This window comes from Mixophyes fleayi, chromosome 5 (assembly GCF_038048845.1).
Source record: "Mixophyes fleayi isolate aMixFle1 chromosome 5, aMixFle1.hap1, whole genome shotgun sequence".
Lineage (NCBI taxonomy): Eukaryota > Metazoa > Chordata > Amphibia > Anura > Limnodynastidae > Mixophyes > Mixophyes fleayi.
This window is the reverse complement of record NC_134406.1, coordinates 75,955,067-75,980,060: the sequence shown is the minus strand read 5'-3', so window position 1 is coordinate 75,980,060 and position 24,994 is coordinate 75,955,067. Positions and strand designations below refer to the sequence as shown.

General features: G+C 37.7%; 1 protein-coding gene across 2 annotated transcripts in view; it reads left to right on the top strand.

Moving 5' to 3' along the window:
- Window positions 1-23,923, top strand: part of ABHD5 (abhydrolase domain containing 5, lysophosphatidic acid acyltransferase) — a 29,010-nt gene extending 5,087 nt beyond the window's left edge. For both annotated transcript variants that reach the window (XM_075212400.1, XM_075212399.1), the window contains exons 2-7: window positions 8,043-8,128; window positions 10,237-10,609; window positions 13,291-13,442; window positions 16,996-17,107; window positions 18,200-18,386; window positions 21,015-23,923. In XM_075212400.1, the coding sequence (XP_075068501.1) occupies window positions 8,043-8,128; window positions 10,237-10,609; window positions 13,291-13,442; window positions 16,996-17,107; window positions 18,200-18,386; window positions 21,015-21,104 (1,000 nt within the window). In that variant the 3' untranslated portion in view covers window positions 21,105-23,923. The remainder of the gene's footprint in view (window positions 1-8,042; window positions 8,129-10,236; window positions 10,610-13,290; window positions 13,443-16,995; window positions 17,108-18,199; window positions 18,387-21,014) is intronic.
- The last annotated feature ends 1,071 nt before the right edge of the window (window positions 23,924-24,994 follow it).

Sequence of the window (24,994 nt, the reverse complement as noted above, 5' to 3'; positions counted from 1 at the left end):
ATATAGATGTGTTTGACACCACAATCTTCCTGCACTAGTTTGGCAGAAAGTTCATATCAGTTACTCTATGCTTTTGGGGGCCCTCAGTCCATGACTACCTGCTTTCTTCATTTCCCTCCTCGTATCATGACAGTGTCTCTGTCCTATGGCTGGCAAATTTTAGCCCGGGGAACGAGACCTAGCTCAGCAGCCTATTAGGAACATTTTAAAGGTCAAAAAAAAATGCAGGTAGCCCAGTGACATAGCCCAATGTAGCCCACTATGGGACCAGCCCAGGGGGCCAGTGTCCCCCCAGATCAGCCAGCCCCTGAAGTAGACTATACCTTAGAGTACTTGATAATGTTTTCAGTTTATAAATAAGATACTGATCTAAACATTCAGATTGGCTACAGGTTGCTATAATCCTGCCCATTGCTTTTCATGCATTATGTTTTTGCCAATATGATCTTATACTGAAAGTGCTCTTTAACATATGGGAAAATGGCCGGGCAGCGTTGTAGAATTTTAAACACAGGGCATTGGTGGGAACTACACCATTAGCTTTATTTTTATTTATTTTTTTATGAGCTTTTCATGCATTTGTTAAAGTGGGAAAAGCACAAAGGTGGGAAGCTATGAATGAAACTTAAGAAAAAATAAGTTATACATTTACAACACTCGGATACACTTCTAAAAATGGCACTTTGCACATCAGTGTTGTTGTTTATTTAATTTCTTTGTCTTACTGGGGGGGGCGATCTCTTATCAGTTCCTTAACGTTTTGTACTCAAAATGCTACTTTAACTGCTTGATATATTTTTAAAAAAAGACTACGAGCGCACTAAACCAGAGGTCAGCCGCAGACTAGTATGCATTTAAATTCCCAGACCTTTCTCTATCTGCTTGTTACAAGCTAGCACAAGTCATCCTTTTTGAACCTCCATTGCTTCAGTGTACAGCATATTACAATTGGCACTACAATAGGGCGACACATCTTCAGCCTGAACGGCAGCCTCCGTGCCATGTAAAGGGATTTTTTTTATTTTTTTTTTACTGAGAGTGAAAGAAAAGCCTCCTTAGTTAAATACATGATAACCATACAAGCTGGACTCAGTCTGGGTCTGAGATACATGGTGAATTGTTAAACATGACAACTGTACAGCCTGTTTTTATTTTTGTTAAATATCTAAGAGGTTTGGCGTTACCCATCAGTAACAGCAGACACTTACCACCTCTTCTCTATTTGTTCATCCCCATCAAATTCTTTGATACTTCTATTTTATGCACATGTAGTTATCTATCCCCCCCCCCCCCCGCACCCCCCAAAAAGTGTCATGTTTGCAATTCAAATGGTGTGTCCTACTATATGCATAAATATGACTTGCCATTTTAACTTAATTTGTAATCTACCAGAAGAAGGGCCCTTAGTTCTTAACACTTGCAGTGACTTTCTATAGAGTTGGCAATTTAAGGAATCCACTTTTTTATTTTGTTAGGGTTTTTATTTTTCATTTTGGATGTGCTTTCCTCTTTCATGATTTTACATTCTCTCTTCATGACCATATCTATATTTCATTGTGTTAGATGGACTAAATTTAATACCTGATCATTAAATAGTCTATAGAAAGTGTATATATTCTTTCTTTTTTTTATTCTATTTTTAGAATTGCTTAACCTCCATAAAACCTATGGCCTATATACATTTTTTTACATATTCAATCCTTGAAAATTCACAGTGAACACTAAAACGTGAAGTGAAGAGGAATGTTAAGAATGTGGCAAAATATGTATATAGGTCACAAGCTGTGTCTGGCTTTTCGTCACGTTTATCATGGACTGAAGTTTAGTTTCTTGACAAGTTCATTGCTCCACAGGTAAATGTAATGCCAACATTCACAACGTTTACTTTCATCATCCTGTGCTTTGTGTTTTGTTTGTCTTCCTCTTCTGTAAAATGTTATTTCCTTTTTTCTGTTCTGGGCAAGGGGGGTTTGAACCTGCTAATCTCTGTCCACTCCAGGTGCCCTGCATTTGAAGAACACTGTTTATTTTTTGCAGCATACTTGGCAGAATAACCTTCTCCTGAGTCCTCTGTAGTCATGCCTGAAAGCGCTATGATTTATGGCTTGTTGAGCACTGGCAGATATCCAGACACCATACATCACTCTCATAATTGAACCTTCCTCACTGAAATACAGTTTCAAGCTTTTTATTGCTAATCATTTTTGCAAAGCTGTTCTAGCTAGAATGGCAGTTATCAGAAAAATTAGCAAATCTCACCTGGCACAAAGTAGACTGTGAGTTTCAGTTAATTCAGGTAGTAATTGTGAAATTCGGTTGCCACAAGTGTGTCCCAAATAATTCAGTTGACCAGGACATATGTTTTTAGAAAAGCTTATTAATTATATTTGTATGTATGCAATTAGCTGGGATAAAATTACTGTCCTGTAATGTGATTGTGAAATCCCTCCCAGGAATCTGTACAACTGCCTGTGTGGCTATACTCCTCAATGCCGCTGCACATGGCTTACCACAATTGCTGGTAAGTGGAGTGGGGCAGTTTTGCCTTATGTTTGGTTTAGGATGCATTGAGGCTGTTATTTTGGGCAGGGTTCTTAGGGTTGGGCTCAGGGGCAGATTGGGAACTTAAAGTTGCCCTGGAAAAAAGTCTGACAATGGCCTTGTGTGGGTGTGGCCAAATAAATGGTAGGTGAGGCCCAGTATGTGTGTGCACCCAGTGTGAGTGCCCATTGTATGTACCTGAGTATGTGTGCCCTTTTCTTGTCTCTTTCCCTAACTGTGGCTGATGGTGTCTTTAGCTCATTTGCTGCCTGTCAGGATGTTGGGAGTCCTACTTGGAAATATAATGGGTACATAAACTTTAGAAAACTTCAACCAGCCCTTAAATCAGTTCACACGCTTAATAATTGGGTCTCCCTTCGTCCCAACATTAAAATAATAGTGTTCACACTTGATAAATATTATTATTATTATTATTATTATTAATTTTTATTTATAAGGCGCCACAAGGCGTCCGCAGTGCCGTACAGAGACAAATAAATTGCAATACAATGGGAGACAGCACAGTACAGTAAACAGTAAGCACAGCAACTCAGTAAGCTCAATGCACAGCTAGAGAGGGCGGGGAAGGGGGAGGGAGGATCCGCAAATGACGGGGCCCAAGAAGGAGAGCGCGGAAGACAGGGAGACCCCCAGGGGGGAGGAGGGAGCGAGAGTGGACGTGGGGTGGAGGACCCTCGAGGAGGAGGCCTAAGTAGCTGGAGAGCAGAGTTAGAAGTGGTGGAAACAGGAGGAGAGATGGCCCTGCTCAGAGGAGCGTACAATCTAAGGGGAGGGGTGGACAGACAGAGAGACGCAGGGGAGAGAGGGAGAGTAGGAGGACGGAGGCAGAAGATAAGGTAGGAAGTTAAGTGGGAGAAAGAAAGGCTTTAAGAAAAAGGTGGGTTTTTAGGGCCCGTTTGAAACTGGACAGATTAGGGGAAGTTCTGATGGAGGGAGGGAGCTTGTTCCAGTGGAGGGGGGCAGCGCGGGTGAAGTCTTGGATACGCGCGTGGGAGGAGGTTATAAGGTGGGGAAGAGAGGCGACGGTCAGAGGCAGAACGGAGAGGGCGGGATGGAGCATGAATAGAGAAGAGAGTGGAGATGTAGGACGCAGTGGAGTTGGCGAGGGCCTTGTAGGCGAGTGTGAGGAGCTTAGAGGATTCGGAAGGGGAATGGGAGCCAGTGAAGGGCTAGGTAGAGGGGGAGACAGAAGAGGAGCGGCGAGAAAGGAAAATAAACCTAGCGGCAGCGTTAAGAACAGATCGAAGGGGATCGAGATGAGAGTGGGGGAGGCCAGTGAGGAGGAGGTTGCAGTAGTCCAGGCGAAATAGAAATAGATCTATTTCCTACCAAACAGCCCCAACATAGGTTTATTTATTAAGTGGGAATACTATATCCCTACCTCCAAACCAATAAATAGCATTTAAGCGTCATAAATATAACAATTTCCCACAACCATCCGTGGTGTTATATAATTCATATTCACATTTAATAAATAGCCCTCCTCCCCAACTCGGCTCCACATTCAATTAATAGCCCCAAACCACCCCAGCATTCAACTAAAGGTCCCACCACCTCATATTAAATTAATAGGCCCATTATTAAATTAAATTACCCCACAAATAAAATAGCACCCTTTAGTCACCACCTACCTGACTTCCACATTATATTATAATAAGCCCCCCTACCCTCACCCCATTACACTGCCATAACACACACACACATAAGGTCCCTCGCACCCCTCACGCTTACCTTGTTCCAGCCGAGCTTCCTGCACTGCACACATGCGACAGCACCTGTAACATGATGTGTGTCTCATGTGACATCGTTTATTATGGGATTGGCCGAGGCCATGCATGGGGGAAAATGAGATCCGCAGTCTCTAGAAGGAAGTTGGATTTGAGCAAGCCTACATCCACAGAAGATCTGTGGTCAGTTCTCCAAGATGTTTGGAACAATCGCTCTGCTGAGTTCCTTAAACTGTGTGCAAGTTTACCTAGAAGAACGGAAACTGTTTTGAAGGCCAAGGGTAGTCGCGCCAAATATTGATTTGATTCAGATTTCTCTTCTGCCCATTCACTTTGCATTTCGTTAATTGATAAAAATAAACTATAAACACTTTTACTTTTGAAAGCATTCTTATTTTGCAGCATTTTTTCCACACCTGCCTAAGACTTTTGCACAGTATTGTGTGTGTGTGTGTGTGTGTGTGTGTGTGTGTGTGTGTGTGTGGCTTTCCCATATAAAGCTCAGTAGGAACTAGTGCATAGATTTTGGTTTTGTGGTGAGCAAATCAACATTGTTAGTGCTATTTGTATTTCTTGGAAATGCTTGACTGCCAAAAGTTCTTCGAAAGAATATCTGGAATATAACCTTGTACAAACTGTTCCGGCTGCTCCTAATCATGTTGTGTTTTGAAATCAGCCGATTTCATGTGTAAACATGAACACGCTGGGAAAAGCCTCTGGATCTCTGTTATAATCTAAAGCAAAGGTTCTTTCATCCCCAAGAGCCAAAAGCCAGCACAACATTTATCAAACATGTCCACAGCTAGATTGTGTATTGTATTTGAATGTTATGTTTTGTTTTTTGATGCCTTTGTGCCAATGTTAGATAAAGGTAGCACTGTGGTCCTATGGTAGGAGAATTGTGCAAGATGCTTTTCTCAAAACTCCTTTCCCTCATGTAGTAGAATTGCAGAAGGTTCAATGCAGTGACCCCATGGTTTAAGAACTAACCTCACTGACTTCTTGGATTCCATGCAGCGTTAAATTACAAATGACTATGTGTAGGGTAGTCCTTAGAAGCTCCTGGGAGCCGATCCAGTGGGGTAAGAGTCTGCCTCCAGAACTGCAGGCCTGGACATGGAGATTTCGCTGTTCTACTGACTTGGGGGGCAGCTGTATCCAGTGGAAAGACTTTTTAGAATGGTCCTAATAAGAATAAGTCTACTTATTACTTATCTGTGTGGAGTTTGTATGTTCTCTCTGTGTTTGCGTGGGTTTCCTCTGGCTGCTCTGAATTCCTCCCACTCTCCAAAAACATACTGGTAGGTTAATTGGCCGCTATCAAAATTGACCCTAGTCTCTCTCTCCCTCTGTCTGTGTGTGTGTGTTAGGGAATTTAGACTGTAAGCTCCAATAGGGCAGGGACTGATATGAGTGAGTTCTCTGTACAGCGCTGCGGAATCAGTGGCGCTATATAAATGGTGATGATGATTGTATTTGTGTTTAAAAAAAAGTCCTTTCTTCTATGTACTGCTCAGTAAGAATAATATTATCCTAACGACTTCTCTTATTATTCTGCTATAATGATTCCAGCTGAAGCCGGAGTTCTCTGTGAAGCCCTGCACAGTGGAATATTTTATTATAAATTTAGATTTGTCTTAAGTGCTCCTAGAACCAGGATTATCAGGCTTATTTACTAGAATATCACTTATCACTGCAAGTGTCATTTTTAACTTGAATTACTTTTCAGCGCATTTAACGTTTTATTGCTATGGTAGCTCAGCAATACTCGGCTGCCGCAGTGTAGAGTATTCAGAGTGGGTTTTCCCTAATTACTGCTGGGTAATAATAGTTTTATTTGAAACTAAAAACTAGGGCTTAAAAGTATTTGCGATATAAAAATGGTTAAAAAAATGCTAAAGAGCCTAATTCACACACATCCCAGCCCAATCACGCCAACATTTCATTTACACTCATTTCTTACTAAAGCCCAGTTTTACTTCTCCATCCCTTTCAAGGGGCAAAACAGCTTAGTATTTTGTTATTACAATGTTTTTTGTAAATAACCATACCTAACCTACCACAAAAATATCAGTTATTACTGAATAAATAGTAAAAATCCACAGAAAAGCGTGTGTAATTTAACAAGTTATAATGCTGTTATTAGATGCCTCATGTACGTTTCATGCATAATTTCGTTATTTTTTTGTTGTTGAAATCTCCATCAAAGTTTTAAGAATTTTACACTCAACCTCCTCCTGACTGGCATCATGCCTACAATTCTGTGGTCTGTATGTTGGCAAGAGTCCGGAAAGGTTGCGTGATTAGTATTGGCATATACAATCTACACTGCATAAAGGAACAGTCCTTGACCTGTTGTGAAACAGCAGCACCAGTTTATCAAATATGTCATTTATGAAGCTGCATGTACGCAACAGCACACAGCGAAACTGCACAGTAAAAGAAAACACCAGATAGCAAAATGGAATTGAAATAATGTGGTCAAAGGTATCCATTAGAAACTACTCAGTAAATACAAATTGAGCGCTGTGTGATCTAACATGACCTAAAATGACCACCTGTCACTGAATTTGGCTTTATATTTTACAAATCGGTGTTTGACCACATATTTTGCTTAGCCATTCAAAATGATATTCTTAACCTAGCAACTAGGGTGATTTTCAGGGTTGCTGGAGGGCACGCAATAGACTGGAAATTTGCTTGTCTCCAAGTAGATAATACTGCTATATATGGCTAGAAAGCAAACCATTTCTTTCTGCACAAATGTTTACGTATGCTACATTCTGAAAGCATTTGCAATCCGTTATCCGGCATGTACGGACGTTGCCATTTGTATTGTACATTTTTATGCAAATATGATTTTTAATATAACTGCTTTTTGTGTTTTTTTTTTTGTTTTTTTTTTGTCTATGTAGTTGTCGAAATCCACACCTTTTTAAATTGGCAGATTTTTTTTGTAAATCGTTTATCATTCGGTCTTTTCAACATGAATGCTTTGAATTTTTTGTGGCAGCCTCTATAGGACAAAAGGCATCTAGAAAGTGATGCCATGTGACTGATCTACTGTAAGATGCCTCATTGGTCTAAGACCTCTACACGGGGGCCACTTGCCCTTTTGAGGATGTTTAGGTTTCCATTTAAAATTGTTGCAGTAAGATTTGTTTTATACACTCTTGTTCCCAAGTGCTTATAAGCTGTCAGTCATTGTTTGTTTACAGGTCAGTTTACCTTATTATTGTGGAAAGGTGCACTTTTCGGCTAGTGTAATAAAAACCTACAAAAGCACAAATGTTGCATAATAATGACATTCCCAACGTCCCCTCACTCCCTCATAATTTAAATTAAGCCATGAATCATGCTAAATCTGGGTATTTAGGAGGAAAACTGAAAAGCTTAAATTAATGTAGAGGGTGATCCAAAAGTGGAGGTAGATTGAAGAGAAGTTTTTAAATTCCACATTGTGCATTTTCTGGAGTATCTGCAAATATTGGTGCATCCTTCATTTTATGCGGGTGTTACCAAAGACTGTGTCGTGGGCGTGTACCTTTTAAAATGTGCTTGGTGGGTAGTTTGGTGCAAATGAAAAAAATAAGGGTTGCTTATTTTTACCATTACTTTTTTCCAAAATTAAATTGAGTTTCCAAAACTTCAGTAGTCATTGAATGTGTTTTGAAATCATTACTTATTTACTTTTTTGTAACTGAAGAAGAGATGTACTGCATATAACATGCTAAATATTGTTCTGTGTTATAGATCAGGCTGGCTTTCCAGCTGGCTCCCTGCCTGGTGCCCCACATCTATGGCTCATCTCAAGGAGGCTGAAGAGAAAATGCTGAAGTGTATGTTAAAATAAGTTATTACTTACTTGTTCAGGGCCTGCATGTTAGACTTTGAGAAATGTTCTGGTTAACACTTGCATAAATATATTTTATTATTTCTAATATTCATGCAGCCTTAACTTTGGGATGGTGTCACGGGGTGTCTTAACTATCATGCTCAATGATGTCACATGAAGGGTCTAATTGTTTGAGCATATTTAAAATTTTTTTACAGCAGTGTTTTTCAACAAGTGTTCAAAGCACTTGATAGAAAGGATCTATAGCCCATTATATTTCCGCAGTCTCTGTCACAGAGCATTTAAAGCGCTCATTACTAGCTGTGAGCTGTAAAAATTGTGCACTTTTCAAGCTATGAAAAAATGTGATTTAAAGCTAGGCATGAGTGCTTTTGAATCTAGTAAAGCGCTCTTGTGATAATGCACACATGCCTCTACTCTTAAGCTATGTGGACAGAGAATGCTAGTTAAATGCGAAGCACATTAGTATATGCACTAGAGAAAACGCAAACTACTCGGACCTGTGTCTACCCACACTGAACACTGCGCACACTTCCCATCGCACAAATCCTTGTGTTTTTTACACCAGATTAACGCTTCTGAAGGCTGCAGTCGGCATAAAGATTGCTGAAAAATAAACACTTGTCATAAACCTTAGTGGAAAGTGTTCTTTGCAAGCCAGGTTCATTGATAAAATGGTACTTACCATACACAAACCTGTATCAAAGCCTTTTCATTCTTATTAAGAGTCTCCACCTCATGTGTTTAAAATCACTATTTTAATTGGTATACTACTGTCATATCAACCTAGAGTTACATGTATAGAAATTCATGAAATGTAACAAAATGGCTTCTCAAAGCCACAATGATTTGTATCTATTAAAGCTAATTAAATAAATATAATTTCTAAGTTTTAGCATTGCACATTTATAGTTTGCAATGTGCTATTTTCTATTGTAGCTTTTAGATATATTTTCCTTATTTGTGTGTACGACGTGTATATGTTAAATTTTTTGTAACTTTGTTGCATATTTTAGAGGAAATATACCAGTTCTACAACTGCATTCATACTTGTTTAACATGATATTGATATTGATGTGCATTATAACTGCATAGAGAGCCCTAAAAGATAACTTCACTCAAAACTGTTGTTTGTTTTTTTAAAATAAAATTAATGATTTAAATGTGATCCCAACTAAAGACCTAGTCTGAGCTGTTCACTGGAACAATCAAGCTTTCTGATGGCTTTAACTGCCCCACAACGTTCTCCTCTCACTGTTTGCCGCTCTGCCTGTATTAAATAGGCCAAGCAGATGGCCTCTACCTACTTAAGCAAAAAATGTAGGGGGGCATCGACATCCACTTGGTAGTAAGAGGAGAGAAGTGTCGTGTAAATGTATAGCTGTTGTGTATCCTAACAGATTCGTCAATTTGCCCTTTCAAAGGAAGCGGGACTTTTTTTTTTTTTTTTTTTTTAAAAGCTTAACTCCTAGAACAGCATCTAAAATGTTATGACATGACTGGTACGCTAAGTTGCTACATGCATTTAAGACCCTACTATGCAATGTCAACATTGTCATGGTATTCTTGTTCTACTTGGAAGCTACGTGTGTTATGTGTACTTTACTTATAGATAATACGTACATTTATATATAATCATCTGGTTGGTTAATACATTGTCAGAGAGGTCTGGAAGAGTAGAATTTAAGTTTTACATTTTGCTTGTAAAAGCGAACTGTTCTTTATGTGAATAATTGCCTTCATATTTTGAAAGGGACGCTACTCTCTAAAACTGATGTAGCTGCCAGATATGCAATCACAGGAAAAGGTCCTCACTGGTTGCCAGGGACAGTCAGTGGTGGGGAAGGGGGGATTCAATTGTGCACAAGGCCCATCAGCCTCAATGCAGAGATTGGTCCCCCTCTCCAGTATCAGTAGTGCTGGGCTTTTGAATAAGCTTATGCCATAATAGTGGGAGCTCAACCTCATTTGAATTGCCCAGATTGGATGCATTTCCTAAGCCTTTTGCTCAGTTCTTCAGTTAGAAATAGTAGATGAATTTGTCACTCTAATGGTGTAAACATGTGCAAGTCTTGTTTCCTCTATGTGCAGGTATAACAAGCGCATACAGCAAAGAACACGTATTAATACGTGGTGGAAACCAGATCTGGACCTTGTCATTCATGCAGCCACTCTCACACAAGACTCCACTGGTTTTGCTACATGGCTTTGGAGGGGGTGTTGGACTGTGGGTACTCAACTTTGAAAATATTTGCCAAAACAGAACTGTCTATGCCTTTGACATCCTGGGATTTGGACGCAGCAGTCGGCCGCACTTTGAAGACAATGCAGAGAAGGCAGAGATGCAGTTTGTGCAGTCAATAGAAGAGTGGAGGATAGCCCTAGGTCTGGAGCATATGATTTTACTAGGACACAATCTGGGAGCGTATTTAGCTTCTGCTTACTCCTTGAAATACCCGTCGAGGTATGTGATAATAGTGGGGGGGGTTTGTGTGGTGTAAAGATGCTTTAAAAAGTTTTCCATTTAAGAATGCAGTCAGTTAAAAAAACATAAAATATATATATATATATATATATATATATATATATATATATATATATATATATATATATATATATATATATATATATATATATATATTACAGATTTTATTCTTGTGAATTTCTTTATAAATTACAGTTGCTTCTATTGTATTATCCTCAATAACATTTAATTTATTTGTTGGGTTCATTATGCCTGCACATGTTTGTCTTATTACATATCTTAAAAACTACATACTAGTCAATCCTGCCACTTGATGCACACTGAAGAAATTGGTCACATATATACATAGTTGGCCAGTTTGGATGAAATCTAGCAGCTTGGCTCAGTACTGGTGAATATTAGGAGATACACAGGCCAATACCGATCCTCTTTTGAACACATTTACTAACCTGCACCATAATCTGGTTTTAATTATTATCCTCAGGCTGTTTTGCAGACACAATTAAAGTCCAGATCAGCATGCAAATTCATGTATACACAATAAACACGTTTTGCAAGATTTAACTTCAGATCTGTGCTCTTCATCTGTCATAACCATCAGCTGAAAAGATCCTGACTCTGCACACTCCATAGAGATCTATGGACACTGCCAGTTGTGAGTGCATACACTCTACAGAATTGCAAGGACATTGTTGAACGAGATTTTTAGTTTGGTTTAAACATCAAATCAAACGATAAGATGAGCTTTGGAACGATAACCGTTCACCTTTGGAAGGTACACACTAATGCGATATCGCGCCGAACGGTCATTTATCGTGTGATTGGCTCTGTACTTTGTACCCAGCCTTAGTGACCCATTTTGTTGGATTTTAATTTCCTTTTTTTTTGTATTTAATATCGGATATAAAGCTAAATCTTAGATTTCAGTTACTTAATTTAAAACATTGCTTATAATCATGGGCAGCACGGTGGCTTAGGGGTCAGCACCTCTACCTCACAGAGGTTTCCTCCCACAATCCAAAAACTTACTAGTAGGTTAATTGGCTGCTATCAAAATTGACCCTACTTTGTTTGTGTGTGTGTTAGGGAATGTAGACTGTAAGCTTTATTGGGGCAGGGACTGATGTCAGTGCGTTTGTTTTAAAACGCATGTAAATCAGTTCTGCGCACTCCCAAATTCATCAAGGAGCGGATCTTAAGATATGTGTGCTGATGAATTAGGGTGTAGGTATGTTGTGCTCTACTGCACAATGTGGATTATAAATTCGCAAAAGCACAGGAACAAAAATATATAGAATTAATGCCATCAGTTAATAAAAAAAGGCATTCAGAGAAATAAAAGTGTAGTATTTCACCTTTTAGCAAAGCTGATTGAAAAGCTATGGTGAGACTGGCTCATATATGACAATATCAATATGGTGATGTCATTACTTGCCATATTAAATACAAATTTACAAACCTTTATGCGGGGTAAATTAATAAGTGACAAACTGCACTGAGTTATACGTTCTATATAATTGCATATGTTAATAAAACAAGGTGCTGCATTCTGTCTACATACATTTCTAAACCCTTAATAAAAATGTATACAACCTTACTGCCAACCAGTAGCAGTAAGGTTATTTTAAGTCTATTATAAAATCTCTTTGTGCTTGGGGAAACTTTTTTTTTTTTTTTTTTTTTTTTCTTCCCCCCCCCCCCCCCCCTGATTATTTAAGACAGATGTGGGGGAGTGTTTAGTGTCATTAAAAATTGAGTTGTAATAAGCACTCCTGAAATGGTAACAGCAGGTCTTACTGAATGTGGCTTATGCAGTAGCTGAGTGGGTTCCAGGGACAAATACACAGTCAAGGGAGGGGTCTTAATGACAGTGTAGATTCCGCTTTAATGTTTGATACCATCGCAGTAGCTCAAACGGTGAAATTTCTGATCCTGAGGGAGAGCTGTGACTTCCCTAGGCTACAGCACATGAAGCGTGATGGGCACTAAAAGGTTCAGTGCAGTGTCTGTCTATCTTTACATCTCCAGCATGATTGTGCACATTTGTGCGGGGACTGGTGACATAGCAGTAGGGACACATCATTTAATTTCTAAGTCTCCCAGCAATTGTTATGTTACATTTGCTAGTGTGTAGCTTTAAATCACATTCAAGGACAATCAGCAGTTACAAGTACAGAACCCCAATCATTTATTTTAAGACTTCACAAGCGAAGATATTTTTATAAAAGATAAATTATAGCATTATTTTTACGAATAATGTGATGGGGTTTTTATCTTTAGAGTAGAACTCCACCCACAAATAATAGTTTTGGTTTTGTGTGCAGTTCACCATATTAAGATACATAACATTAATAGAAAGCTATTTCAAGACCATTCTGTGACCATGTAATTGTTTATATGCATAATAGGGTTATTTAGCAAGTTAAGCCCATTACTGCTGACCCACCCCTAGGACACATGGACAGGTGAGTTATGTGTGCACAAGACTCCTCGCGTGCTCACTGTTCAACTCATGTTGCTTGACTTGTATAAAGGGTACAATGGCTTAGGAGACCATAACATCCTAATTAGAGCAGATTATTTTCCACTACCTAGACTGGTGTATTTTTACAGGACAGGTCAACTTAAAATTTATTTTTATTCTTGTAATTTTACTATAGGGTAAAAAGCCTAATTTTGGTAGAGCCATGGGGATTTCCAGAAAGACCTGACAACGCAGAGGAAAGACCAATTCCAATCTGGATTAAAGCAGTTGGTGCCGTATTGAGTCCATTTAACCCTTTAGCAGGACTTCGCTTAGCGGGACCACTGGGTGAGTAAATTGAAATGATTAAAATGATTTTTATCGCAGAGGGTAGTTGGTTTTACTTGTGGTACTTATTTACTGTTACTATTTAGACATATGTAATATAAAGCTTTGGTTCATTTTGACCTGCAGTCTGCATAAGCAGTGGTGGAACTACTGCTAGTGAAGGAGCTTGAGCCATTACTAGGCCCGGAGGGAAGGGATGCCAGGTAATGGCAGGTCACTCTACCGAGGACCTCAGAAGAGCCGAGCAGGGGCTTCTTCTGAGCATGTGCCCTGAGCGGTGCTTCACTCTTCCGCCGTCTGACCTGCACATGCTCAGAAGAGCAGGGGCCTTCTCTGTGCATGAGCTAGACAGACACATACTCTACTCAGAAGAACAGAGCTGGGGCTCAAGAGGCTGATGCCAGGCCCTACCCTGAATGTTGCTAAGGGGACCAGCGATGCACTGCTCCAACCCTGTGCATCAGCCTCAGCCAGGAACTTTAGGTGTATTTAGTTAGGTGTAAAATTGTGATTTGCTTCAGTAAGTGCATTCTAAAAAATTTTTGAATGTGTTGTGTAAAATGTACGCTAATAAAGGTCACCTTCACTACCAGAATTGTAGCAAATTTCGACCACTGGCTTTACACAGTGCCAATTTCATTTTGATATTTGAGTCATATGGTATGTCTTAACAAATGTACGACTATTGGTATCTGATTGTGTACAATTATCTTATAGTATTGCCCACAGTTTTCAGGTTTTTGTTTTGTTTTATTATACCTTTTCTGGTATAAAAGTGTTCCCATACATTTTATATTGTGAATCCCCTCTCTTGTAAGGCTAGGTACACACTGAGATAAAACATCAGTCAGAAAATTCTTCAAACGATTGTACCTACGACTGAAAGTCCAATCAGTCTGACGATTTATGCATACACACTGACACAGTTTATCTTCAGATCTGTGCTCTTCATCTGGTCCTTTATTCTTCAGAGAATGACAGCACAATATTCATTCATTCATTGTCACACTGATTAAAACCGCCTTGATATAGCTATCCACATGTCCTAACGAATTTCGTTAGCTTCTGTGACTCTGAAACAAAATATTCTGTCTCAGAATAAACAAATGAATTATTCCTTCTACAGCACTCACTACATTTATTCACCGGGACATTCATTGCTAGCATCGGCTGAAAAGAACAGGACTCTGTAAACTCTATGGAGATCGTGAGCATGAGTGCATACATACTACATGATTGGTCGGTGATTGGTTGGAAAATATTAAACAGTACAACCAACCAAATGAGACGACAATCGACACTTTAGAATGATTTTCGACTATCATGTCACTATACACACTAACCCGACTTCTGACCGAACGGTCATATGTCGGCTGATTTGCCCAATTATTGAACAAAAACACATTAGGCTAGGTATGTACCTAGCCTGAATGTATATTATCTGTATAATCTGTTTATTTATAGCACAAGTAGAACATATAAGTACAGTATACACAATATAATCTGGGTACAGTTAACAGACATGCTTAAAGTGACATCTGGAGCTTGCCAATAGATACTGAGGGACTAACTCCAGCTTATCAACTGCAGTGTTCCTGTTGGACTACTAGTATGTGTGTTTATTTATTTTTGGGGTTTTTTCTTCTTTCCCACTAAAGTGTCATTCTGTTCGGAAGGCACTGGAGTTTGCCTTTTTAGTCACTTTTTTTGCAGGTGGTAACTATAATAAACCAGTAGTGGCTTAAATTGGATGATTACAACAATTTTGACTCCAGAACTGGCAATGTCTCTTATGATCTTTTGAAAGGTTTGTATAAATGTGTACAAATAAGAAGGCCATTAATAAATATAACACAATTTGTGGTCACTGATATAACTCTAAATTTGCCACTCAGTGTTTGGAGGAGTAAACTAATTAGGAGGGAAGCAGATATCTATTCTTATTTTTGGTCTTTGGATGCACTACCTACACTTTTTTTTTTTTTTTGTGTGGTGTATAATATAGTTTGTAAACTAGCACATTTGACAAGCTAACTAATGGAACTTTGTGATGTTTTCTACTTATTTGCCTGTGCTATATAAAGTTACTTTATACTTGTATACAGTAGGTTATAACCTGATATGCAGGCTGTATTACACTAAAGACATCCATCTTTTGTGAGCTTGATGTACATTCATGCTTTAGAATGTTTGTTTTTGTTAAAAAAAAAAAAAAGTCTAAATAATTTTTCAATAAAACACTATTTAGAAAATAATAATTTACTTTTACAACCTACATATCATGTTTTTCCATCAGTGTTACCTTCACAATTTGTTGTACTGATGTCCATGTTCTTCCATTTTTCAAGAACACTGTGCATTTTCTGCATCCATTAGTGTAACAAAATTACCAAGACAGCCATGTTTAAAATAAATGTGAACTCCCACGGTAGTCCTAATTGTAGCTTGTTCTGCAAAACGCTCTTCCGAGTGAATTGGTATCGAGATTACATGGATAAGCGTTTGGGAATAACGTAACCTGATTTTCTGAAAATGATGTGTCTGCCTACAAGGTGCTCAGTGATAAATTTTATGAGGAGACTTTGACCTAATTAAATTACCACTCTGTTCTCCTCTTCCAGCAAATGAGTCCTTTGCTATCTTCCCCTTGGCACACTTACTCATTACAGTATCATTTCACTACGTTGACCTGTTTTATGTAACAAAATAAAAAATGAAGTGGTTTAATTCTAGCCTCTAGGCTACTTTTATTCAGCAGATGATGCAAATGTGAAGTGTTTAAAACTTACATATACTGTAATTGATTTGGGACTGATTTTAAGAAAGGGGAAAAAAATGCTCATTATGTTTAGTACTGTTCTATTGTATTGGTTGGAATTCCTCACCCTACTGATTAGTTTCATAGCCCAATTCAATGTTTTTAGAATTAATAGTTAGCATATTTTAATATTGTTGGGTAGCATTGAATCTGCAAATGGCAAGTCATGGTGATAAGTGCATTGCACTGCTTTATTTGCATGCACTCTAATATCCATGGAACACAATGGTTAATTTTTTTGCTTGAAGCATATGTATCATTGTTCGCCATCCTAAAGTGAACATGACTGGTCACATGAGTGTTTTAGCGTAATGGACAAAATCAGGTCACTATTCTTGCAGTTAAAATATTCTTTTGAGTTTCGATTAGAGCCTGCATAAATGCATGGGACCACTCATGCAATAAATAAACCCAAAAGAATAACTTTAAATGAAATGTTGCAAAATTTATTTTTTGCTTGTGAAAGTGACAATTAAGGTTGGCCTTCTGCAGCTTCAGGGCAGGTGACAGGATTGGCACTGCTGCTTTTGATTTCTATTGATGTAACCAAAGTACAGCACTTAGTTTTCCTTAGCATGGATTAAGCTTCCACTTGTCCTGCCCTAACTTTGTTCTTCTGGAAGCAAGTTGGTAGCTCTTCTGACTGCAAGAAAATGATACTGCATTGCATTATGCCTGGTAGTCCCCATCATGTTCTACAATGTATCTTATCTAAAAATATATTTTTCTAAACAGGTCTAAGTCTTGTTCAGCGGCTGAGGCCAGATTTCAAGAAAAAGTATGCCTCCATGTTTGAGGATGATACTGTAACAGAATATATTTACCACTGCAATGTACAATCCCCAAGGTGAGTTTAGTTTATTTTTTCATTAAAATCTGTTCATGTTCTTCCACTCTTTCACATATTGTGAGGTTGTTTGTATGTAGTATTCTGTATTTAAAAGGGCTCACTCTAATGTCTAACTTTTTCTTCTGCTGACTGTCCCATTCTTAATGCCTAAAATAATTTTTGTAACTACGCATGCCTTTTTTTTTTATTTTTTTATTTTAACACATTTTTTATGCACCATCCAGGTTTGTGATTTTACCAATACATTCTATTGTACTGGTAATACTTGCTAACACATGAGAAATAATGTATGCTGCTTTGTAATTTAAATTTAACGTCATAATTGACTTATTTTTCAGTTTTTATACGCTTTTCATATGTTTACGAACAAAAAACGAATCAAAAATTGATAGGTTGGAATGAGCTTCAAATCAGTCGGCTTAATGTGACGTTAAATTTAATGTATGAATTTCAGCGTAACATCCTGACTTGCTTCATTGCTGGTTTACTAGAACAGGGGCTGTCAGAGACACTTTGATGAATTTAGGAAATTTGCCTTTTAGTATATGTAACATTCTGTAAGGCTGCCGATGCCCATATGTGGTGGTCACTGGTATATAAATGTACCAGTTGCGTTTGCACACAGCAGAGGCAACCATTTTGTGGCTGTACCAATATTCATAGAAATGCAACATAATTCATAAATAACCAACAACAAACCCCCCCCTCCCTCCCCCTAAAATAAAAGCAAAACAAAAACACTGCAGTAAATAAGCTGTAGGAATATTAGCTCAGCCCACAAAAGCGCTTGCTTTGAGTCTACAGTATTCTGTCGTCATATTGTATACAACACTGAGGTTATTATGGTAATAGTGCACTTAAATACCGTTTATTACGGTAGTTTCAACGCCGTCTTTCTGCCAGCAGCTTCCTTAGCTGCGAGCAGAAAGTCTGGTTAATATTGCCGTAATAACGTTAATGGGTTTTACGCGGCGCTACTTCGGGGGGGAATTGAATTCCCCCCTGAGAAGATGAGAAAAATGATGTTTGTGTACTAGTAAACATTGTATTATGAAAAAGAAAACACAGACTATTACTTCTTGGTTTCAGTGGTGAGACGGCTTTCCGGAATATGACCATACCGTATGGTTGGGCTCGAAGACCGATGTTGCAGCGTATTGATAAAATGCATCAAGACATTCCAATCACTGTGATCTACGGAGCACGGTCTTGTATCGATGGGAACTCCGGGAGCACCATTCAGTCACTGCGGCCAAACTCATACGTGACCACAATTGTATGTCTTTAGAAGTTGTCTTTTTTTTTTTAAGAATCCTACCTGAACTAAATATATTTTAGTTATTAAATTGCCCTTTATAGACCTAGAGGGCCTCATAGTACAAAGCAATAGTAGATGGATAGTGATGTTTAGTATGATTTAAGGCATAATAATAAAAGTATACCCAGTTATTGAAAAAAGAAATATATTTCTTGAGTGTTTGCCAATATAAATGTGACCTTATTGTATAAAAATATTATTATGATCTAGTTTCTGTAATGGTGCTAGTTAGACTGCTTGGAGAGCTCATTATTCAGGACAGGCACCTTTCATTGTCGTCTTCCTACCTTTTATTTCTAAGGAGAGATCTGCTATTAATCTTATTAAAGTGTGAGAAGCCTCTGGCTATAATGGCTTTGGGGGTGTATCCCAGTGACGAGGGATAAGTGTGACATCATTGGGGGCGGAGCATGGCCATGTTTGGGGGAAAAAACAGAATATGTGAGCAGGCAAAGAAAGGGGCACATGTCATGCCTGAATTTGGGATAACACAAAACTATGACAAGCATACAAAGTGCAGTGTGCTAGTCGCAATTGGACAAAATGTTTCAGGTATCTTAAAATTAATAAATTTTGCTTAAAAGCTATTAACTTCTTAATAAGGACCTGTCACTATATTATAATCTAATAAAAGGACTAGATGGCAATCCAGAGCCAGTGTGGATGAGGACAGACTTGGCATACATTCTAATAGTTTACATAAGAATGTTCACCCACCACACCTGATTACCCTGGTTTTGAAGGCGCAAAATAAGCAATGGACTAGAAAATCCTCATTGGTTTATAAAATCAACCAAGCTATTGCAAGAGGTAAATGCAAAACTCAAATGATTGCCCTTGTTTTCACCGCAGGAAATTCCAGCCAAATATATCCAAATTTCCTAGGTATCAAAAAGAAGATGATTGTTATATATTTAAGACCGGCTATAATATCTAGAGTTTACATTAAAAACACTTTTACTTTTTAAAGTAAGTAATAAACCATTCACACAATTGTAATTATTAGTCTGCTAAAAATAGAGCAATGAATTTATTTGACTGATAGTAGCAGAACACACACTACTGCTGTTGGCTAACCTTTAGCCTTGCAATAGTCCAAAGTCTAGTTTTACTCTTGATTCTCTTACGGGTGGAGTTGTGTCTTAGATGAATATCATGAAACAGTAGTAGGCTGTTTCAGTGGTGAGAAGTTGTCAGATGTGTATTTCAGTAAATCTGGCCACACACACTTGTGTGGATTCTATACCGTTCTCTAGTTGAGAACTAAATGTCCATAGAAACACTCCCTTTTTACCATAAGGTTATTTGAGGCTGCAGATTGACCAGCTCTAGAAAGTCCTCTCTAACCTGGCTAAACACCTGCCAAATGGGTGAGTGGCTGCCAAGTGAGAACCCAGTACAATAAAAATAATTGTCATCAGGCCACACAAAAGTTTGATAAAAGCAAAGTGTTTGTGTGTGTGTGTGTGTATTTGGCTATCATGAAACATGTTGTGATACAGCCATTCATCTGGATCACCAAACGACCAAAGCTGGTACAGTGCAGGAATCCCCTAACCCTGTTTAGTAACACAGGTGGGCCAGGATAAGATCAGTTTTGAATACCCCAAAACCATGATTCATGATTTAGTGACTGCTTCATTTTGGCAGCAGGCCCAGATAAATACTTTCCTCCAGAATAGGCGATTGTGTTTTAAGAGAACGCTTAGTTGACCATCCCTTCAGAGACAAATGGGTTAAGCAGAGATTCCTCACAGATGTAGTGCCTCACCTATTTGTCACTCTAGCAAAAGCCCAAATAGGGTACTGTCCTCAGAAAAGGCGAGACCATAGCAGTGTTCTCTAAGGATTATTATAATTATTGTTGCCTCCCCCACACCATCCTAGATCTCTTGCACTGCTTCATATTAATTTATTCACCCATCAGGCAACACAGCCTGTCTCACTCAAGTGGGGTTGAGCTTGGAACTTTATACTTCTTCACCCAATGAAGCTCAGCAAAAGCGAAACATGTTTAGAAGACTAGCCTATGCTAACCATTTCCTAGGGGTGGGGATCTAGACATTAAGGGCATTTACCTCCTTGGTTAGGGGTGAGACTATAGAGGTTGGGGCCCTATCTAACAATTGTAACTGCAAAATTTTCCTGAAAAATTGCCATCTTATAAATTAACACCTTAGTTGGGAATTGTCATAAGTTAATGTTGAATGTATGATATGATGTGATATAGACATAATAATGAATCATGATATGACACAAATATGCATCATTTGAAGTGTATTCACTATAGATGTATGAACAACCCAAACAATTTTAACATTACAGAACCATGTCACCTGTAGGCCATGCTTACTGTATAATATAGGATTACTTGCATTTCTTGCACATGCAAGCAATACATTTTTTGCACAGCAGTGAGTTTGTTTTCCAGAGCAGGAAAATAAGTAATCTTAATAAATTCATATAATGTTTGTTCATAAGTCAATAATATTCCTCACAATGCTTCATTCCAATATTTATGTTCTTGTATGTATATAATTTATATGTGCCTCGTATTAATACTAATTATTATTTGTCTTTCTTTAGGCAATTCGAGGTGCTGGCCATTATGTGTTTGCTGACCAGCCAGAGGATTTCAACCAAAAAGTTTCAGAAATATGTGATTCTGTGGATTGACCTGAAAAACTTTTGTCAAGTTTCTCGTTGGACTCGTCTCCTCAACTTGTAGTAGAATGTAAACAATATAATGCAGAATACAGCATTTTCTCCGGTCAATGGTGCTTTCCCCTTTAAAGACACTTGAGCCAGAAATGTGCCTTTTTTTGTAGGAACTGATTTTAGATGAACACTGTACAGCTTTTACATGTTTCCAGAGTGTTTATATTTTTACTGTTTAAATTTCAAAGACGCTATATCTAATTTTGTGGTATACATAGATATATATATATATTTACAAAACAATATATTAGTCATTTATAACGTTTTAACTGCAATATAGGCCTTGTGCTGAACTACTCCAAGGACATATGTATCCTGTTTGTTTTCAAGCCTTTGACTCCATGCATGTTGCGACCATGCTAATTAACAGGGTGTACATTTGTTATTTTCTATTTATTTTTGTGTTGTTAAACAATCCTTTTATGTGTGCCAAGTACTGCGTATGAGATGTGTGCCTGAGAGTCTTGATTAATTGTGCGGTGTCTGTTTTAAGACTAAAACCCTGTGAGCGATGGATAAAAGAAAACACTACCAGCATTTTACTTGGTAGGTACAAACACAAATATCACCGCCATAATCACTGCAATAAGAAGATACAATCTAGTAGATTATATCTACAATCTCATTGAAGTTAAACGCAAGATGTGTTTAATTTCCCGCAATCTGAAAACCTTCTAAATCCTGCCTTGGATCTTTCTGAGGAGCGAACTCAGGTGTTGTGGGTGGCAGCCATATTACATTTGCAATGAATAATCAATGAAAGATTTGTACAGAGATGCTTCTGTATTGATTCTAGTAAATGTGTGTGTTTGTGTTTGTGTTTGTGTGTGTGCTATATGTATATACATAATTATAATCCAAAACTGGAGTGTAATCAAGCTTGAATTTGAAAAGTCTTTCACTCCATCAGGTTAATAGGAAGGTAAGGTTGTGTATAGCCATGCACCCTGTCACATAACCCCTCTAAAAGTGTTTTATCAGCAGAATGTATGGTAGAACTAATGTTAAAAGGGTTCTACATATAAACATTTATATAGTTATTGTTCCCAACCATTTATGGCTCTTATATCATGATCATTAGTCAGTTATTTATGCTTAAATAGCGTGTGATCCAATGCTGATCAAGCAGCATGTACAGCTCAAACCACTAATCTCTCAGTTCCCATCCTGCATGGTTATGGAATTGATTGCTCTGTAGATCAGTGTTGTGCAGCTATCCTTTTCTGTCTAATACACTGTAGTGTGCTAAATTTAATAGTGAAACCTATTACTTCAATATGCAAAAAGTTATAGGGATATATGTACTAAACTGTGGGTTTGAAAAAGTGGAGATGTTGCCTATAGCAACCAGTCAGGTTCTAGTTATTTAGTACATTCTGCAAAATGACAGCTAGAATCTGATTGCTATAGGCAACATCTCCAGTTCTTCAAATCCGTGGTTTAGTAAATATACCCCATAGACAGGTACAAAAGTTGCATGGAAATGTGTGTATGTACAGACCCATCAAATCTGATTTTATGCAAACTGGGGCAGGGAGACCTACACTGGAGTCACAGCTGCATAAATGTAAATTAAAATATCATTCATAAATGAGAATAATAGTTGGGTGGAATGCACAACACAACTTTTTAACTGGAGAAGCATTTTACAACCTAAACCAGGGTTTCCCAAACCCAGTCCTCAGGGCTCCCCAACAGTGCAGGTTTTCTGGATCCCACGTGACATAATAAGGACCATCTGGGGATCTGTTACAATGTGTCAGTCAGTAATGAATACACCTGTGCTCCAGCAAGGAGATATGGAAAACCTGCACTGTTGGGGAGCCCTGAGGACTGGGTTTGGGAAACCCTGGACTAAACACAGTAACCTTAAAAATAACAACTTAAAAACTCACATTCCTACTAGATAAAATGGAAATTTAAATAGGTCTTCCTCTTACTTACACACCTAAAACAAAAATTGACCTGGATAAACCTCTGCACGAAGCATATGTGGACAATACAGTATTTTCAAGTTGCACTGATTAAACTTTATCTAAATCTCATAAACTGTTTAATTTGTGATGTTCATTTTTTTTTTGTCTTTAAGTAGTATATATAGTATATTTAATTGTATAGTTTTTCTTTTTTTTTTTTTAGCATTGCATATAACGAATTGTGTTTTGAAGCATTGTAAGCTAGCTGCTAGATGAGTCACCAGTATGTAAAGAAGTAATATAAATTAAGTTCATAATCTACTACAAATACAATATATATATTTAGATGAAATGAACAGTAAAGTATTACTTTACCGCTAAGTGTTGCCATAGCGACCTATCTAGAGGTGCGGAAATAGCAGTTTATTTTATTTTTGTAGTGGAATAAAAAATCACCAGTTGGAGCAAAGTGTAGAAATGGCACTTTTACATTTCAAATTTATAAACCGCAATGTCTGGACATTGATGCCTAGGTATGAGCCAAATATATGTTGGCACATTTATGGAAATGTGCATATATTTTATTTAAATGGAAAATATATATATTAAACCTTTTGTGTGTTAACTGTTAAAAACCTGCAACTTTTTTTGAGGGTTTTTTATTCTAATTATATAACATAAATATGTATTTTGTTTTCTTCACTGGGAATACTCAAATTTCATGATAGCCATAATAGACACTTAATTTAATGTTTTTAAAGAAATATTATTATTTGGAGTATGGTACTTCAACTTTGAAATATTATAGAATATTGCTGAATTAATGATACTGGAATGCAATAAAATGTTTGACTAACTCTGTATCCTATTCGTGATTTATTATCATTTAAAAGGTCTGTCCGTAGTGTAATAAATTCAGTGTCTTCTAGAATGGCATTTGATGTCTAAACCATGTCTTTGTTTGTACCATAATCTTTTGTATGTCATTCAAAAACCTCCTATTAGACTTGTTCATGGGTGATTTATCCTTTTAGTACAACAGCTTTAGTGTGTGATCTAATGGCAATGATAGGTCAGACTTCATTGGTGTATAGCTCTGTAAGGTTCTGATATAATGTCAAAGGGTAATGGCCATAACCCCTCAATTTGTAAATGGAAGGGATTTACAGTTTACACAAGTTGCTGAAAAGTTTTCTCGAAGAACACTTGCACAGAGACTACAAATTGTGAGCAGGCCTTCCAGAGTTTAATATGGACTTTTAATATTTGATGTGAGTGCAATTGACTGATTTAAAGCGGTAACTATATGGTATCCTTGTTTTGTTTAACAAAAAAAAAAAAAGACAGTGTGTGCTTTGCTTGTCGTCATTAAAATACATACTAAATAGGTGCTTTCTTGTTTTGTTTAACAAAAAAAAAAAAAAAAAAAGAACACCTATTTAGTATGTATTTTAATGACGACAAGCAAAGCACACACTGTCCTTTTTTTTTTTTTTTTTTTTTTTTCTTTCTCTTTCCCAAGACGGGTGTGAGAAAGCACTTTTTATATAGACCACCAACTTGAGTGATCACATTCCAATTCAGCACAGATTCCGTAGAACTTTCAGTTTTGCAGGGCAAAGGTGAGCACTAATGCAAAAGACCTAAGACTTACTTAAAACATTACATACATGACTGTCTTTATTTTGTTTCTTGTATGGTAATAGCCAACAACAATTGGTTGAAGCATTATTGATGAGCACTAAACAGGTTCCCTGTAGGTGTGAATTATCCTAATCTAATCTGAATCACATTTACAAGGATTGTGCACACTGTAGTACATTTCCAACTTGCGCCAAGTGATTCCAACTATAATGAATCTACCTTGTGTAAGAACTCTGGTGTCTTTCCTTAGGCAGGAGAAAAGAACTGGAAAATTTAATGCAAAATAAT